A 19211-nucleotide genomic window follows, 5' to 3' on the forward strand; every position below is an offset into this window, starting at 1 on the left:
CATCCCCACAGCCGAGCTCCTTCACTTACTTGCGTGTGTCCCCAAAGTCCACAGAGTTGATGGTGCTGCCTGGTTTCCTCCAGCCGATAAGGTATTTGCTAGTGGCCCCTTGGCGTGGATAGAAACTCTTAGGGCCAGGTGACACCGAGCTCTGGGAGGAGGAGGAGGAGGAGGGGGAGGTGGCTGAGGAAGACTCTTCACGTGGGGAGCTGTGGCTGGAGCTCAGGACTGCAGGGCTGACAGAGTGGCGTGTGCTGAGGAAGAGCCAGATGAGGGAAAACATGTCTAGACAATCTCAGAAAATAAACTGCACACAGTTTTTAAACTGCACAAAATATTACAAGTACAAACATTTGATACAGTATATCAAAGAACTGCATGCAAAACTCATAGGCGTTCTGAGTATTTGCTAGGTTGTTGCTAAAAAAAATCCCATAGCAAAAAGCATACCTAGAATAAGAGGCCATGTCACTCAGACTGTAGGAGCTACCATCCCGGACCAGTAGATGGGTCGGTGGGCTTCGGGTAGTAGGCGGCCCATCTGCAGGGGACACTGGGGACTCAGCTGCAGGAGGGGACCTCTCAAGCACCCTCCGGCCCCCTTCTGTGGGGCTGTGCCAAGGTGAGGGGGCTCTTTCTCTGGCACCAGCAGCTCCCACAGCCAGCAGAGAGCTAGAACTGCCATGGGTGGGGCCGTATGATGTAGCATCAATGCCGCTGTCGGCTGAAGCGCCCTGCAGGTAGCCTCCACCACCCAAACCGTTCGGCTCCAAGTCCGGCTGGTCTGCTATCCCTCCACTGCCCAGATCATACCACTTGTCATCGCTGTGACCCCCACTAGACGTGGTGCTGGAGAGCGTATTACTGCTGGAGTGGGAGTACGGACCTTCAGACTGTAAGAAAAGGCCATATATTCAGAAAGAGCTACACCAAAGCAAATTAGGTTGCCCATCACAATGCCAGAGCAGTATATAAGTCGACCAACAAAATGTGGTGCAACCAACATGCTAAAAAAAATAAAAAATAAAATAAAACTCATGATTGTGTTCTTTTAATGACAAGGCAAGGTTGTAAAATGTGTTGTGCAGCTCCTCAAAAACTATGATATTTATCAATTCATGACATTTTGATGATAAATACATTTTAAATGGAAAAATCTTATTAAAATAATGATCATCATGTAAAATCATGTTTTTAAGGAAAAACATTTCATAACAAAAGTGTTTTATTTGCTGCTTACGCTACATTACATTTCAGAGTAATTAAAACGTTTCTTGAAAATGGCATAAATATGCTTTCAAAATCAACATGAATACAAAGAATACATTTACTCATATATTACTGTTCAAAAGTTTGAGGTCAGCAAGATTTTTTTTTATGTTTTTTGCAAAAAGTCTGCATTTATTTGATCAAAAATACAGTAAAAACAGCATTTTTGTAAAATATTACAATTTTAAAATAACAAATTTTTATTTAAATGAAAAATGTTATTTATTTTTGTGATGACAGCTGAATTTTCAGCAGCCATTACTTCAGTTTTCAGTATCACATTCAGAAATCATTTTAATATGCTGATTGGTGCTCAAGAAACATTTCTTTATATTATCAGTTGATAAGTTGCACTTCTTAATCTTTTGTGGAAACATGAAAAGTCTTTTAACATGAAGTTCAATAGAACATTATTTATTTGAAATATAAATTCACAAATCTTTACATTTTATAATTTTTTACTCCTTTTTTTATCAATTTAATGTTTCCTTGCAGAACAAAAGTATAAAAAATTATTTTAAAATTAAATGTTTTCAGTATTATATAAATATATTTAAATATATATTTTTAAAAATCTTACTGATCCCAAACTTTTGAACAATAATGTATATATTATTGACCTTAGCTGCTAAGGTGCTCTGAGTGGATTTCAGTCTTAAAAGACTACTTTTAACTAACCTTCTGACTGACATATTTGCTTGGTGTTAAACTAATGTTTGTGGTATTGTATAGTGCACTTAAAGCTCCTTTAGTGAAGAGATACCACGCAGCATCATTTTTAAGAGCGGTTATATGCAGCAGTCGAGAAACTACCTGGCTGCCCTTCTTGGGTGAAAGGTGAATAACCTGTTCCTGTCTCTGGATGCGTGGGCCACCTGAGTAGGACGAGCTAGACTTAGTGACTGGAGCATCTACAGAACATAAAAGATAAGAGTGCATTAGAAAACAGGACATTAGACGGTACTTAAAAGAAAAAAACACTCTGGTGAATTCTGAAAATGAGGGCACAACAGCAGAGAGGAAACAGACACACTTGAGACTCATTTAGATGAGCAATGTCATAAACAAAACCTGAAGTACACATGCATGCGTGCACGCACACGCAATGCATACATGCACACATTATAAAACATAATTCCTTCAAAAAGAAAAAAAATTAAAATAATTTGACCAATATAGCTAACACAGTCTGGGCTGATTTCATTACAGGATATTGAGTGTAAATGAAACTATTGTGTAACTGTTGGCCGTTACATAATGGCCAGCATAACAAAAATAGATGTTATGAGCAATTAAAGCACACAGACTTCATGAGGGGGAGGGGGTCGGATGGACAGGAAGCAGAGCGTCAGAAAAGATACAGACTTGAAATGATCCTAAAACATCAGACACTTTGTGCGTCACAGTTCATCCAGGCTGATTATACAGGCTATAAGACATAATCAAGTAGACTTCATTCTGGACACACATTTGTGAAAACATTAGGGGAAAACCTCATTTCTTTGTACAAGAATGAACCACTGCACTTTGTCAGAGGGGGGCAATTCCTTTCCAGCTTTATGAAAAGGCTTTCCTTCCCCTCTTGACACCCCACTTCCTGTCTCTACCTCCCTTCAGCGATTCAAAGCGGAGTTTTGTTTGTTTTTCAGAATAATAATACCTTGCAGTATCTCAGAACTCAAACTCGGTTTGTACAAACCACAATCTTTTAAGAAAAAAAATCACTCTTTAATCAATGCAAATTCATTCCTGAATAAACAATTCTGTGCTAATATGCTTTAGAAAAATGGAGCATCGCTTCAGGAAAAGTATCTAGAAGTTACTGGGAAAAGTATAAGCTCATGTCAATGAGCAACATAAAATGTCAGAAATCTGCCAACAAATCCTAAAAGTAGCCCTTGTATGCCTCATGATTTTGTCACATGCCTTCCAGGCTTCCAGACATGGTCAACAGAACAGATCTCAAAAAAATGTTTTCACTGGCCTTCCTCCCTCTTCTCTTCCTTTTCCACCTTCTTAAATTTGTCTTCCTCTAATAAAAATGTCTGCATTATTTATTCATCAGTAGTAATTTTTATACATTCCTAAGATTATGGAAAATGTATATAGATAATTATCTATATAAAATATAAAATATTTATTTTTTATTTTGTAATATATCATTCTTTGCGGTTTCACCCAAAAATTCTGTCATTAATTACTCACCCTCATATCGTTCCAAACCCATAAGATATTCGTTCATCTTTGGAACACAAATTAAGATATTTTTGATGAATTCCGAGAGCTTTTTCTACCTGCATAGACAGCAACGCAACCGACACGTTCAATGCCCAAAAAGGTAGTAAAGACAATGGTAAAATAGTCCATGTGACATCAGTGGTTCAATCATAATTTTATAAAGCTATGAGAATACTTGTATTTTCTTTGTGCACAAAAAGTATTCTCATAGCTTCATAACATTTAAGTTTAAACCACTGATGTCACATGGACTATTTTAAGGACATCCTTATGACCTTTTTTGGCATTGAACGTGTCGGTTGCATTGCTGTCTATGCAGGTTTAAAAAGCTCTCAGATTTCTTATCTTAAAGGGGTGATTCACTGGTCTTTTTCTAGGCTTGATTGTGTTTATGGGGTGCAGTCTACCATGTTAATGCTTCGTTAAAAAAAAACAAAAAAAAAAAACATTATTTTTCACATAATTTACCTTTATTCCACACCACTCTGTCCCTTCTCTGAGAAATGGGCTGATCTTTTCCTGTTTTTATGAAGCCCCACCCTCAGAAATAGGCGATGGGCTCTGATTGGTTAGCTAGCCCAGTGTGTTGTGATTGGCTAAACCGCCTCTAGTGCACGTCTAATCTTCCTGACCCTCACCTCAGCGGCATGTGCTCCGGTTGTATTGTAAACAATTGCGTCGTTAATATCGCTTATCAGTTTGAGCCCGACTGAGAAGCAGAGGATATTATTGAAGAGGATCGTGCAGAACCTGTGCAAGCACGGCTTTTAATGGTAGGCCTATGTTTTTTGTTTGTTGTTGTCTCATACTTTTAGATATGCTGTTATTTGTAAATTCTACTGCTTATGTTAGCTTTTAATATACGGTTTTATCCTGATTAAAGCTTTAATACAGTACGGCAACTGCACGCGTGTCCATGTATAACGCTTCTCATAGCTATGTGAAAATAAGTGTATAATTGGAACAGTGAGCTGAATGAAAGAGCATGTACAGAGCAGGGGGACGCGAGGAACAGTATTGAGAACCGCTGCTTTTGAACATTGATTTTGAATCGCGGTTCATGTATGAATAGATTTTTACGTACACCTCTAGTTTTCTCTTCCTCTTCCCTAAAGCAGCGCAGCATGGCCTCGCCCCCTTTGCTGCGATTTCCCGAGGGCGGGTTTATCTGGGTTTGGGATGTCACGAACCCGGGAAGTAACTCGTTGTAGTCCCTACGAGCCATTTTTGTAGGCATTAAACTGCCAGAATTTTAAAAGAGGATATCTCCTTTTGCATTGAACTTTCAGCTTCGTAACTTTGCAGATATTGTTTATGCTCAAACAGCAACATTACACACTAACTAATGTTAAAAAAGTGAAATCGCAATGAACCACCCCTTTAATTTGTGTTCCGAAAGTCTTACGGGTTTGGAACAACATGAGGATAAGTAATTAATGACAATTTTCATTTTTGGGTGAACTATCCCTTTAAGGTTCTTGAGGTTCAAAGCCAACCCATAAGACAAAACCGACATAGGTCAGCATTTGCCAACTGACCTCTCATGCTCCGAACAGTCGACTGCAATCATGAGACGGTGTATAATTCTAGGCTGCGGTAACATTTACAGCACGTAGTTGACTGGGCCGAATGGCTCAGATGTGTTTTGCGTGGGCCGGACCCTGCTATTATCGTCCGGGTCTCCGAGAGGTCACATAGCGGAGCTAAGAGGGGTCAAAATGTGGAGGTGGGCCGCTTGACCACAACAGTCAGAGAAGCTGAAAACAGTAAGATGGTTTCAGAGAAATATACAAAAGAGGGGACATAAACAGAGACAGAAAGTGAGAGACAGACACAGTGGAGGCAACAAGACTGCCTGCAAGTCCTGCAGTCTTACAAAAAAAAAAACAGGAATATTCCTGTCAAAAACAGGAGACATGTGGAGAAGCAGAGGAATGGAGAGAGGAAGAGAAACAAGAAAAATACGCAGAAAGGGGGTGGCAGTGTGAGTCACAGCACACTTGGACCTTGAAGAGTGAGAGGAGAGGAGGGGGGGGTGCTAGAGGCACACAAAGCGCTGCTTACACAACCGTACCAGCAGGAAAGAGGAGGTATTTCTGTCTTTGCTTGAACCCATACACAGCCTGCTGTTCAGAGACACCGTTTATGTTTTCTGCCTTTCACTGGACACCGCTTACTTTCAAAGGCTATGCTTGATCTATCGAGCGCGGTAATACAAGAGACAGATATTCAGGGGGAGGGAAGGATCAGATGATCTGCTGTGTGTTAGAAGGGCGAGAAGACTGAATGGAGATGACCTGCTGTCAAAAACAAGTGTGGCCCAAAAAGAGGAAGCCGTCAAGGCCAGGTGGAAATATGGGATAACGAAACCACATAGCTTACAGCAAGGCAACAAGGACCCTCAGATGATATGTTCCAGTGCATTGGTTGTCATGCTAGCATGTTTTAAAGAGTAATGTGTTTGCCCAAGTTCTTGGGTTAAAGCAATGAGTCACTTTCACTGTTTTCTAATGAAAGCACTTGAGAAGAAAGACCAGGTTTTTACATATCTTGAAGTGAATTTGAGTGGCGCTTGCCTGCGTGGCCGCCACTATGCTAAGGTGTCGTGGGTGGCTGCTTGGACATTGCTATGCGGTTGCTAAGGTGTTCTGAGTGGTTACTTACAGGCTCAAGTCAAAAGAGTCTGCCCTCAAGTCTCTTTTATATTCTGATCCTCAGATCCTTCCAACAATGCAAGTATATGGGATTTTATCATTGACTAGGTAAAGTAAGCCTGGGCTCTTCGAAAAAGTTAACATTATGATTTGAGGAACCATGTCTGTAGCATCAGTGCTGTTATTGTTAACTAAAACTACTAAAAATCATTTTCAGAATTTTGAATGAAGCTGAAATAAAAAGACAAAAAAAAAAAAAAAAAAATATTTCATATAAACGAAAAAACTAACTAGGGCTGTCACGATTATGAAATTTGGCTGACGATTGATTGTCTAAAAATAGTCACGGTTATTGCGATTAATTGTCTGTTTTAGGGCTTTGATGATTATGCCGATTATCACGATTAATTGTCTGTTTTTATGGCTTTCATTATATAATTGATTAATTTAAGAGTTCCGTAAATAATTATGATGTTATCTTTTAATCTTTTTGAGTTATTATTTTGCAGTGTAGGATTACATAGAGTATTCCAAATTCTAAGAATTGGCCAATAACGATCCAACACCAGCACTATTTTTTTCTACACCACTACATAATATCAATACTGTGTTTGTGGAACTAATGGTCACTCTTTGTAAACGCAATCCACTAAATACTTCTTCATTACAGAGAAAAACTACATTTGAATAAAAATATATAAGCTATGAAATTAAACTAGCTGACTGTATAATTTAGCAGCAAAAACTATATCTTGAAAAAAATAAATCTTTGGTGCACATTATACAATTTAAACATGTTTATTCTGTTAACTATTTGTATTCTAACAAAATACATTCATGAATATAAGATAGAAATTATGAGAAAAAGAAAGGCTTCTAATAATCTTTCCGTTTGTGATAATTCCTTCCTTCCTTAAACTAAAGTATTACAATGGGAATATATCATCTTGGAGAGAGAGTTTTACCATGCTGACTGTCATAACTGAACGTGACGTGCTGTTTGAATGCTGAGCGGAGAATGACTGACAGCTGCAGCAGAAGGAAGATGAGTTTCTGTAAACCCAAATTCTGTCCCTCACATTAAGATATGGAATGGCTTCAGATGATATAGCAGGGCTCCAGACTGCGAAAAAAATTTCTGCCTGTACGACTAAATTTTGTGTGCGGTCGCACTGGCGCGACCACCGCGTTGGTCAACTCATAAGCGCTGCAATTTCTGTTGCAAATGAGAAACATCAAATGGCAAACGAAACTGAAAGCATAAGGAAACAGAGCTTAGAGAGTATACTCGTCGCGTCAGCACGAGCACGAAGGTGCTCGCAGCAAAAATTACGAGCATATTGAGGCAACAATGGATGGTTTTCAAGCAAAAGTCAAGTAAAAGAACGCTTCTTAAAACAGAGAATGTGAACATGCTGGTATTCTTGTGGGGGAAAAAACATGCAAGCACTGTCACCGTTAGTTTTACTTTCCTTTTTGTTTTCATTTTTGAAAACCTTGTTATCTTTGCGCTTTACCTCACATTACGCTATGGAGGCTCTCTTTTATTCATTTATTTAATTCCTCAGTGTTTGCTAAACGTTCTGTAATTTATTAGTCGGTATTTAATACAGTATGTGGTGTGTGCCATTCCTCATCTTATTTGTTTTTGTTAATAAACATTTTGTAAGCTAGTTTGTCATTGTATCTTACTGACTTATTGTTATTGTGCTTTTTAATTAAGAATAACAATGAATCCATCTTTTGTTTTAGTCTTAAAAAAATGAAAGGTATGTAGATGTATGTAAGCAAAACAGTGACAACAAGATTGCGAATTCGAAAGTGAAAGCATCTGAAGCCCGCGGCTTAACACAGCAAAAGAGAAACTCCCATTCACAAAATTCAAATCACAAATAATACTACTGATGATAAAGAATGGGTTGAATGTTAACCACTTTCGTTTCCATATAACTATAAACTATGATAAAAGTTCATCAGCATGCATTGAATAATCCCATGTTGTAGCGCATAAAAAATAAAATATTGCGACCAAATCATGTGCTCGTGCGACCAGCTGAGAAAGTTAGTTGCAAAAGAGCGACCAGTGGGAAGAATGAGTCTGGAGCCCTGTATAGGCTATACAGTGCATGAAAAGCAAACTGGTGCTCTTCTGTTTCTTTTGGTGTATGACTCCCCCCTTGTCTCCTATAAAAAGCACAATAATTAGATCAAATAATCTCGATTAGACGGTTATTTAATTATCGCGAAAGGCTTAAAACTAACAAAAGCATATAACACAATTATTTAAACTTAACTAAAACTAAAATAAAAGCTAAAAATAAGCCAATTCAAAATATTAATAAAATCTATAATAGTATACAAATACTACTAAAATAAACATAGCAAAAAAGGTGTGAGCAAGTTGATTACGGGTGCATCTCAAAAAATTAGAATGTCGTAGAAAAGTTCATTTCAGTAATTCAACTCAAATTGTGAAACTCGTGTATTAAATAAATTCAATGCACAATGGTGGCTTTTGATTCCTTGACCCCAGCCTCAGTCCATTCCTTGTGAAGTTCACTCAAATTCTTGTATCGATGTTGCTTGACAATCCTCATAAGGCTGCGGTTCTCTCGGTTGGTTGTGCATCTTTTTCTTTCACACTTTTTCCTTCCACTCAACTTTCTGTTAACATGCTTGGATACAGCACTCTGTGAACAGCCAGCTTCTTTGGCAATGAATGTTTGTGGCTTAGCCTCCTTGTGAAGGGTGACAATAATTGTCTTCTGGACAACTGTCAGATCAGCAGTCTTCCCCATGATTGTGTAGCCTAGTGAACCAAACTGAGAGACCATTTTGAAGGCTCAGGAAACCTTTGCAGGTGTTTTGAGTTGATTAGCTGATTGGCATGCCACCATATTCTAATTTGTTGAGATAGTGAATTGGTGGGTTTTTGTTAAATGTGAGACAAAATCATCACAATTAAAAGAACCAAAGACTTAAACTACTTTAGTCTGTGTGCATTGAATTTATTTAATACACGAGTTTCACAATTTGGGTTGAATTACTGAAATAAATTAACTTTTCCATGACATTCTAATTTATTGAGATGCACCTGTATATCCGTTACAGTGTTTTCCCTAGGTTTACGTTCTTGAGGTTCAAGAACGATTCCGTTTTTCTTTTTTTCTGGACTCCTTTTTAATGGTTAAATTACATTTTATTAATCAAAAAGCATGTCTAATTAATTAAAATCATGAAACAAACAATTTAACATAAATTTATTAAAAGTTTAACAAATATTACGTTTAGGGCCCTATGAAATGTTTTATTAGTCCAACCTTATGTTTTATTGTAACCAAATTCTGTTTTAGCATGTCTAATTTGAAAGCATAAAACAAGTTTCATTTATTCTTACAATAGCCTTATGATTTTTTTGCTCAAAAATTTGTGTTGTGTATTTACATTTTGTTTTAAGGCATAAAACATTAATTTAATCTATCTATTAAGTAATGAAAATTAAACAAATTACATTTTTGGGAAAATAAAGGTAATTTAATATTACAATTAAAACATTGAAGAAATATTGAATGCTTATTCCTTAAAAATAAGGTTTTAATAATTTTAGTAGTAGTAGTAGCAGTCGGTTATGTACATTCTACTCAACAATAGTAATATATTTCTGCCAATGCCCTCAAGTTAAATCAAACTTTTATTTTGACAGGTTGCCGTGAATACCTTTACATTTCTGTGTGTGTATGACATGATGATAGTTTTACTGAAGTGAAACGGTCAAATGCTCATGAAGTGACTCTCAGAGCAGCTTTGGAGATGTTGTTCATGTATTTATGTCCTCATTAGTGAGACGGCAGAGGTTAATATCACCGGAAGCATCACGCGCGCTTCAGTACGAGTACTACACAAAACCGCGAGTATTTAAATATGAATCGTTTTGCGGCTTAATATTTACAAATACTAGTGGGAGTGGGCTCACTTGTGTGTGTGTGTGTGCGCGTGAGCACGCACATCGGGCGGAACTCCGCTGTGCGTGATACAGAGAGCGCGACCATAACGTAGAGACTGAAATGACATGCCGTCCTGTAAATAAGATAAATAACATATAAGGCTATTTAGTTTGCTTAATGAAAGATCAAGGTATAGACATGTTCTATAAGAAAGGTAACTTAAAATGACTTCTGTTGTGATCTGGCGCTTTAGAGAAAATATAATTAAATAAAATGAACTTGACCTTCAAGGGGGACGAGGGGTGCCGTTGGGGGGGTGGGCCGCCCCCCTAAAATATTGGCAGGGGAAACACTGCATTATATAAATACCAACTAAACTGCCTGTTGTGTTAATTTTTTTTATATATTTTTTTTCTAAAGGTACAAACTCAGAATGTTTCCTGTATAATTCACATCATTAGCTGAGAGAAAATTGATTTCATATGTAAGCAAAATGGACATTATAACTGAAATATGGCCATAGCTGAAAAATGAATCAGAATCGAATAAGCTCAAATCAAAAGCTTATGAATCAGAATTGAATCCAGTCTGCAGATCTGCATTGAAGAAAGGTCATATTTTCATTATAAAAGCATCTGATTTAAGAAATGCTTTAAATCAGCGTAGAGGATGTGGTGTTACTGTTAAATAAAGCAGAATTTTGATTTTGTTTTCTGAGAGTTTATGAATGGCATCATGCTTTGATGAGTCTAGAAGCAAAGTCTATAATCGCACGTCATTCAAATATCCAGCACTGAAGGCCTCAGAACCCAGTAATACATCAGCAGTACTCTTTCTGTCATCATGTGTTTTTGAATATTCACTGCCAGTCCATTCTCCCTTTCAGTCTTTCATTCAGTTAACTGTTTTGTTTAGCTCATTCATTTTTTCCAGCAGCCTTCTTTATTGATCTTTTCCCCTCTCATTTCCAGACACCTTACATTTATCCCCCTTCCTTTTAATAATTCATCACTGATAGAGTGTGGTCTGACCTGATGGCGGTCTGTCAGAGCTATCCTCCACTCTGGGCCAGCTGGGTGTCGACTTGCCGCTGCTTCCATCCTCTGCCCCCATTTGCCGCTCTGCTGGGAGAGGAGAGTGCCTGTTGTGCGCAAATCTATAACGGAAACATAAACACGCATATGTTGTCAATCGCTTGCATCATTTTGCGGTCGATGCTACAGCCATCTTGTCATAAATAATGCTGTGTAAAAGCTTGAACAGATAAAGCGGTGAGATGACTGGGTGATTAAGGGATGGACGGTTAAGAGCTTAAAAGAAACCAAAGACAGAGGAGGTAGACAGTAAGAGGAGGTGTTTTGTAGAGCCTCACCCCTCCGGCATGGACTTCTGCCTCCAGTGAGCGGAGCTGCCTGAGCCCGTGTCACTGGAGCAGGAGAGGTTACTGGGGGAACTGCGGTTGTGCGGTGAGCGGCCCAACATGAGAGAGGAGGTCAGGGCATAGTTCTCAGAACCTGGAGACATCCTGAGAGAGGTAGAGAAAGAGCGATACACACAAATACAGATAAACACGAGAGACAGGAAGAACAAGCAAAAAAATGAAGGGGAAGTGCAACTTAACGAAAGCTCCACTACATACAGGCAGCCATCGAACGCACCTTTTAGAGTCCAGAGGTCGGCCGTCACTGGACACGCTGCGGGGGATGGCGGTAGCTCTTTCGGGCCGCTCAGCAGAGAGGGTCTTGCCCATGCTGGCCCCCAGGCTGACAGCACGGTTCGGGGTTCCACTGTGACTCTGAGGTGAGGCAGTGAGGGACTGCTGTGGGCTGGACGAGGTGCGCTGCCATTTGTTGTTATTGCTCCGGAAAGGAAACTTGTACTCAAATGAGCCACTCTCATTGCTGCCCTTGTATTCAACGACTGGCATGCGGTGCAGTTCTGAAAAGCCCCTGCAAGATGAATTAGGCAGTTTATGGCAAATGAAGGGCATTTGACATACTCTTAAAGGTGAAATCAGCTATTTATCTATTTAGGTTTGCATGTGTGGGTGCAAAGGTGCAATGTTTTGTATTGTTGTCCTATTACAAAACTTGGAACGAGTGGTTTACTTTTCTACATGACAAAAATAAATTACTGCCTACTTATTTACCTGGATTCCCTCAAGAAATAACAAAATCAAAACATTAACTGATACTTAGACCTACCTGCGAGGTGTGGCATCCTCGTGGGGCGGTATGATGACAACTTTCACAGTTACGGAGGTGCGGAGCAGGTCTATCATTTGCTCGTGTGAAAGTGTTGCCACAGCCACCTTGCAAATTTCAACCAACCGGCTGCCTTGTCTCAGCCCCGCTTGCCAGGCATAGCCATACGGCTCCACCTCTGCCACGATGCCTTCGTAGTTAACGTGAAAACCAAGTTGGCCCAGGCCATTCCTGCGCAAGGTTATCTCAGAGGTCTCACAGCCTTTAGTGAGGTGCTGAGAGAAAAGAGCGAAATAAAAGATTGATATGACTTGTCTGGCATTTTTTCTGGATTCTAAAGCAATTTTATGCAATTTAGAAACAGATTTACTTCATTGGGGATAGAAGAGCTTGTCAAAAATGGGCAAAGTGGATTGGAAATGTCTATCACAAGTTATTATACCTTACTGCAAATTAGGATCAAGGCTTTTCTTCCCTCAGAATGTATAAAGAAAGCTCTGCTAACATGTTTCATGACTGATGGAGATCATGAGCATTCAATTGGCGAGTACTAGTTACCATGGCAACAGCTCCTGCACTTGAAGAGTGACATAATGGGCAGGGGGCCAAATCAGGAGTACATTCAAGCCACTGCACAGTTATGCAAAGGCTCTCATATTCACCATAAATTCACACAATGAATCATACACAACACAGCCATAAAAAAAAAACTACTTTGAGCTTGTGCGAAAGCTTGATTGTTATAATCCCACTTGGGTATAAACCGAAAATAATTAAGAACCAATAAACAAGATCTCAGGTCTGTGTGCTGTATATGTGACAACGAAAACTTTTAGGGGAAAAATTCTTAATTTAAAAAATAAAATAATCGATCATGATTAGGGGTGGGCGATATAGCGAGACATTTCTTTGTCAACCAGTAGAGATTTTCGACTATCATCTGTATTGCGGTTACATGTTCACATGACGTTGCTGTGCTACATGATGACAAAAAGCGAGGGGGTATTGAACTTATTTTTGCTACTTTATAGGCCTTGAACTGTTAAATAAACACATTTGTATGTCAAAATGGCCATCTTTGCATGTATCCTCGTAAACACAGTAATTTAGGTCCTAAGTGAACGCAAACAGCTGAGAAAGAAAACACATGTGTAACAGTATATTGATCCGGGCAGCTCTTAAAGTGACAGCAGTCTAATATTCCTGCTGTCTGTCATTCACGTTAATCAAACATCAAGAGAGAGAAAATCTCACACGGCTCTTGACTAAATCAATTTTGTAATGTTAAGAATAAATATATATTTACACAGTGAAGAATATGCAGTGTTTTATACATTTGATTACTTCATACAATGTATGTAGCATTTCTTATTTATTTGTTCTGCTGTAGTTTTTTTTGCCCTATTGTTTGTAATTAGTTTGTTATTCTTATATAATCACTGACCTTTTACTTGTCTTTAATTTGCTTTTTTTAGACAAAAAAAATTTGTATTAGTTTTTTGTGATATTGACACTGGTGACAAAAATTATAAAATTTCTATGGTATCAAAAATTTTGATATCATAAAGTCCTTATTTAAAGCAATAACTATATTGTGATTTATATCATTACTGTGAAATAAAATTACTCGTATCGTGAATCATATCACAAGATTTTGGTCATATAGCCCACAGGGCTGGACAATCATTCAATATCAATATGTATCGCAATATCATTTTTTTTCAATAACGGTGATATGATTTTTAAACACATTTCCGATATTTCGATATACATTAGCAGTGTTTCCCATACATTGATTTATTTGTGGCGTTTGACTTCGTTGAATAAACATGAGCACTGCACGTTTCAAAATCATAACACGTCGCGGGTGTTTTATATGAATGTATCTCTGAAGGGAACCGACTGTCTTCAGAATAGTTTAGATGGCATTTATCTGATAAAGTACCGTTCACGAGCAGAGCTTCTTTGTTTACAGCCATTACTGGAGAAATCGTTAGTTCCACCGCTCTCACAGCGCCTCCTGCTGGCAGACAAGCAGTTTGCACTTTCAATAATAAACCCATTACCAACAACATGCTTTTGTTGTTGCTCTATTTTTTTGTTTTCTGAAGCAACTCGGAGCATGTTTCATACTCGTTATCCTGGTTAATGCACATTTCAATCTATAAGAATAATCAGCCTACACTACCAGTCAAAGGTTTTTGAACTGCAAGATTTTTAATGTTTCTTAAATAATTATCTTCTGATCACAAAGCCTGCATTTATTTGATCCAAAATGCACCAAAAGCAGTAACATTTTGAAATATTTTTACTATTTAAAATAACTGCTTTCTATTTGAATATATTTTAAAATGTAATTTATTCTTGTGATCAAAGCTACATTTTCAGAATCATTAGGCCTACTCCAGTCTTCAGTGTCACATGATCCTTCAGCAATCATCTCGGACAGCACAGTTGAAGACAACAGCCTTAGCTTCTGGGTCCACCAGTGCTAGAAAGTCATTTGAAATAGCCAGCAGAAATAGGCAGCAGGGCCTCCAGTTCTCCTCCGGCTCCATGGTCCTCGGCGTAAACAGGCCAGGTGATGGACCCTGGGCTACGCAGCTCTGCGCCAGAATAGGGCCGAGTCTTCTCTTTACGCTTGTGGGCCAAAGAAATAAAAGGAAATTTGCCCGAGGGATCGATAGGTGTGCTTGTTACATGCCGTTCAGCCAGATCCCTCAAGTACTCCTGTCGCGTCCGAGTGGCCATGGCGCGGAACTTGTCTGACTTGTGGGCTGCATTTTCAGCATTGATGACCTTGGCTAGCAGGAAATCTCGAAAGACGGTGGATTTTGGGAACGTTGCATCCTCGGGAATAGGCGGTCCTATTCTATTTTAATATGCTGATTTGCTGATTATCAATATTTAAAACAGTTGAGTAAATTTGTTCAAGATTATTTGATGAATAAAAAGATCCAAAGATCAGCATTTATCTGAAATAAAAAGCTTTTGTAACATTATACACTATACCATTCAAAAGCTCTTTTTAAAATGTATATTATAGAAATTATTACTTTCATTTAGCAAGGATGTTTTAAATTGATCAAAAGTGATGATAAAGACATTTATAATGTTACAAAAGATTTCTATTTCAGATAAATGCTGTTCTTCTGAACTTTCTATTCATCAAAGAAACCTGAAAAAAATCTACTCCACTGTTTTCAGCATCATAATAATAAATGTTTTTTGAGCAGCAAATCAGAATATTAGAATGATGTGCCTGGAGTAATGATGCTAAAGCTCTGCTTTGAAATCACAGGAATAAAGCCGTTTTTATGAGGCTTTTTTAATAGTATTCATATCGATATCGGAAATATATTGTATCGACCGAAATTAAGAAATATATTGTGATATAAATTTTGGCCATATCATCCAGCCCTATAGCCCACCCCTAGTCATGATACTGTCAAGCAACTTCAAACTTACCTCTAAACGTTTGATAACCTCACGGAAGTCTTCTGTGTTGTTATTAATGGAGCGCAGAGAGATGTTTTCTCCACGTTCATAGTAGATCTTCATGGAAGCAGGGCTCCCCAGCGTCCAACTAATGACATCTCGGACAGCACAGTTGAAGACAACAGCCTTAGCTTCTGGGTCCACCAGTACTAGAAAGTCATTTGAAATAGCCAGCAGGGCCTCCAGTTCTCCTCCGGCTCCATGGTCCTCAGCGTAAACAGGCCAGGTGATGGACCCTGGGCTACGCAGCTCTGCGCCAGAATAGGGCCGGGTCTTCTCTTTACGCTTGTGGGCCAAAGAAATAAAAGGAAATTTGCCCGAGGGATCGATAGGTGTGCTTGTTACATGCCGTTCAGCCAGATCCCTCAAGTACTCCTGTCGCGTCCGAGTGGCCATGGCGCGGAACTTGTCTGACTTGTGGGCTGCATTTTCAGCATTGATGACCTTGGCTAGCAGGAAATCTCGAAAGACGGTGGATTTTGGGAACGTTGCATCCTCGGGAATAGGCGGTCCAAAGGCAGGTACATCTCGTGAGCGAGCCACTGCCACGCTGTGAATGAGGGGGTGGAGATAATGGAGGGGAAACAAGAGAGAAGATTTCAAACAATGAGACAAATTGCTCATCACATGCTCAAGATAATTGCTAAACCATCCTCAAACTTCCCTAAAGGCCCTCATGTTTATGCATGAACGAAAGACAATGTGGCTGCTATGAAAATTATGAAACCAAGAGTCAAAGTGTGAAGTGGGGACATCAAATACTTTGCCAAATGGGAATAGGAGGAAATTATCAAAATAACATGGATGTCTATTATACTGTTGACTACTTCACACAGGGCTAGGAAACTCAGACAGACTCCTTATATTCTACAGAAGAACCTTTTGAATTAAATTCCATCTCCGAAAACCTTCACATTTTTCTTTTCTACCTCACTTGCTTCATCTCTCCCCTGCTTTTTCCTTTCATTAAGCCTCTGGAATGGACATCTAAAGCTTCCTGCTCTGTCTGGTATGCCTGGAACTCATACACAACTAGCCAGGCATAGCAGTAATGAGGCTGGACCGAAGAGAGCCACTACCTCGATCTTACAGTGATACTGAAGGAGGAAGACAAAGAACAGTGAGGCCCAGAATTTGGTGGTAGAGAGAGGGGGGGGCAAAGAAAGTACTGCTATCTGTGCGTGGGTTTCATCTGTAAAAACAATGAGGGGAAACATGTACGTGTGTGGTAGAAAAATTAGCTTGCAAATTCATCATAACATAAACTTCTCTCCCGCAGTCCCAACAGCTTGCCGAAGTATGGACTGAGACGAATAACTTGTTGATATCTAACTCAGTAATATTGTTTCTCTTTCTTTGCCTGCAGGCATAAATATATAAATAAATAAATAACACAGACTTGGTGAAGACTCAGACTGGTAACCAGAAGGTTGCTGGCCTGATTCCCACAAGAAGTGATCCATACAATAATGTACATCATGGTAATTAATGATGATATATGATAATGATCATGGTATTTTCCTTGATAATCTCGGGTACTTTGAAACAATATTAGAGCCCGACCGATATGGATTGTTTTGGGGACGATACCGATACCGATATTAGGGAGTAAAAAAAAAGGCTGATACCGATATATCGGCCGATATTCTTTGGGCATATTATAGTACAGTACCAGTCAAAAGTTTTGACACTTTCCCATTTGTGTGTCCAAAAATTTGACTGGTACTATATATAGAATAGAGTAAATAAGTCAATTTTTTATCAGTTTTTATTTATTTATTTAAAATGAGACAAATCTGCTATTATTTTAATCTCCAATCGGTTATTTATCAGTTCAGATAGTTTAATGCTTTGATTACTAGCAGAAGACACTAACCAGTTTTAAATTCCAGTTGCACAGATGGGGCACGTTGTAACACTGCGTTACAATGTGCTATTCTATGACATTAGCGATGTAATTTACACTATTTACTTTAATTAATTTTAATGAGAAACATTGAGAAACAGGTGAATAAAGACTGACAGGCAATGTTTATATATTATTATTATTATATGTAAAGCATTTTCGCTCGTTTATGTGGGCCGTCCCAAGCATGGTTTTTTGTGATATTGACACTGGTGACAAAAATTATAAAATTTCTATGGTATCAAAAATGTTGATATCATAAAGTCCTTATTTAAAGCAATAACTATAAGTCCTTATTTAAAGCAATGTGTTCATTGTCAAACTCTAAAATCAGATTATTTTTAATTCTTAAAAAGCGCCATTATTTTATTTGAAAAAGATTATTTTTTTTATATATATATACATCTCAATAAATTAGAATGTCATGGAAAAGTTCATTTCAGTAATTCAACTCAAATTGTGAAACTCGTGTATTAAATAAATTCAATGCACACAGACTGAAGTAGTTTAAGTCTTTGGTTCTTTTAATTGTGATGATTTTGTCTCACATTTAACAAAAACCCACCAATTCACTATCTCAACAAATTAGAATATGGTGACATGCCAATCAGCTAATCAACTCAAAATACCTGCAAAGGTTTCCTGAGCCTTCAAAATGGTCTCTCAGTTTGGTTCACTAGGCTACACAATCATGGGGAAGACTGCTGATCTGACAGTTGTCCAGAAGACAATCATTGACACCCTTCACAAGGTGGGGTAAGCCACAAACATTCATTGCCAAAGAAGCTGGCTGTTCACAGAGTGCTGTATCCAAGCATGTTAACAGAAAGTAGAGTGGAAGGAAAAAGTGTGGAAGAAAAAGATGCACAACCAACCGAGAGAACCGCACGCAGCCTTATGAGGATTGTCAAGCAAAATCGATTCAAGAATTTGAGTGAACTTCACAAGGAATGGACTGAGGCTGGCATCAAGAGCCACCACACACAGACGTGTCAAGGAATTTGGCTACAGTTGTCGTATTCCTCTTGTTAAGCCACTCCTGAACCACAGACAACAGAGGCGTCTTACCTGGACTAAGGAGAAGAAGAACTGGACTGTCGCCCAGTGGTTCAAAGTCCTCTTTTCAGATGAGAGCAAGTGTTGTATTTCATTTGGAAACCAAGGTCCTAGAGTCTAGAGGAAGGGTGGAGAAGCTCATAGCCCAAGTTGCTTGAAGTCCAGTGTTAAGTTTCCACAGTCTGTGATGATTTGGGGTGCAATGTCATCTGCTGGTGTTCGTCCATTGTGTTTTTTGAAAACCAACGTCACTGCACCCGTTTACCAAGAAATTTTGGAGCACTTCATGCTTCCTTCTGCTGACCAGCTTTTTGAAGATGCTGATTTAATTTTCCAGCAGGATTTGGCACCTGCCCACACTGCCAAAAGCAAAAGTTGGTTAAAAGACCATGTTGTTGGTGTGCTTGACTGGCCAGCAAACTCACCAGACCTGAACCCCACA

At 38.7% G+C, this 19211-nt stretch overlaps 1 protein-coding gene across 2 annotated transcripts in view; it reads right to left on the reverse strand.

Moving 5' to 3' along the window:
* LOC107549083 (signal-induced proliferation-associated 1-like protein 1) overlaps positions 1-19211 on the reverse strand; it is a 112774-nt gene that overhangs the window by 7792 nt on the left and 85771 nt on the right. For both annotated transcript variants that reach the window (XM_016230016.1, XM_016230015.1), the window contains exons 8-15: positions 15778-16357; positions 12310-12584; positions 11764-12054; positions 11478-11630; positions 11137-11261; positions 2083-2180; positions 451-893; positions 30-254 (exon numbers count right to left, since the gene is read on the reverse strand). In XM_016230016.1, coding sequence (XP_016085502.1) covers positions 30-254; positions 451-893; positions 2083-2180; positions 11137-11261; positions 11478-11630; positions 11764-12054; positions 12310-12584; positions 15778-16357 — 2190 coding nt within the window. The remainder of the gene's footprint in view (positions 1-29; positions 255-450; positions 894-2082; positions 2181-11136; positions 11262-11477; positions 11631-11763; positions 12055-12309; positions 12585-15777; positions 16358-19211) is intronic.

The sequence above is a fragment of the Sinocyclocheilus grahami genome, unplaced genomic scaffold, assembly GCF_001515645.1.
Source record: "Sinocyclocheilus grahami isolate Dianchi unplaced genomic scaffold, SAMN03320097.WGS_v1.1 scaffold362.1, whole genome shotgun sequence".
NCBI classification, from domain to species: domain Eukaryota; kingdom Metazoa; phylum Chordata; class Actinopteri; order Cypriniformes; family Cyprinidae; genus Sinocyclocheilus; species Sinocyclocheilus grahami.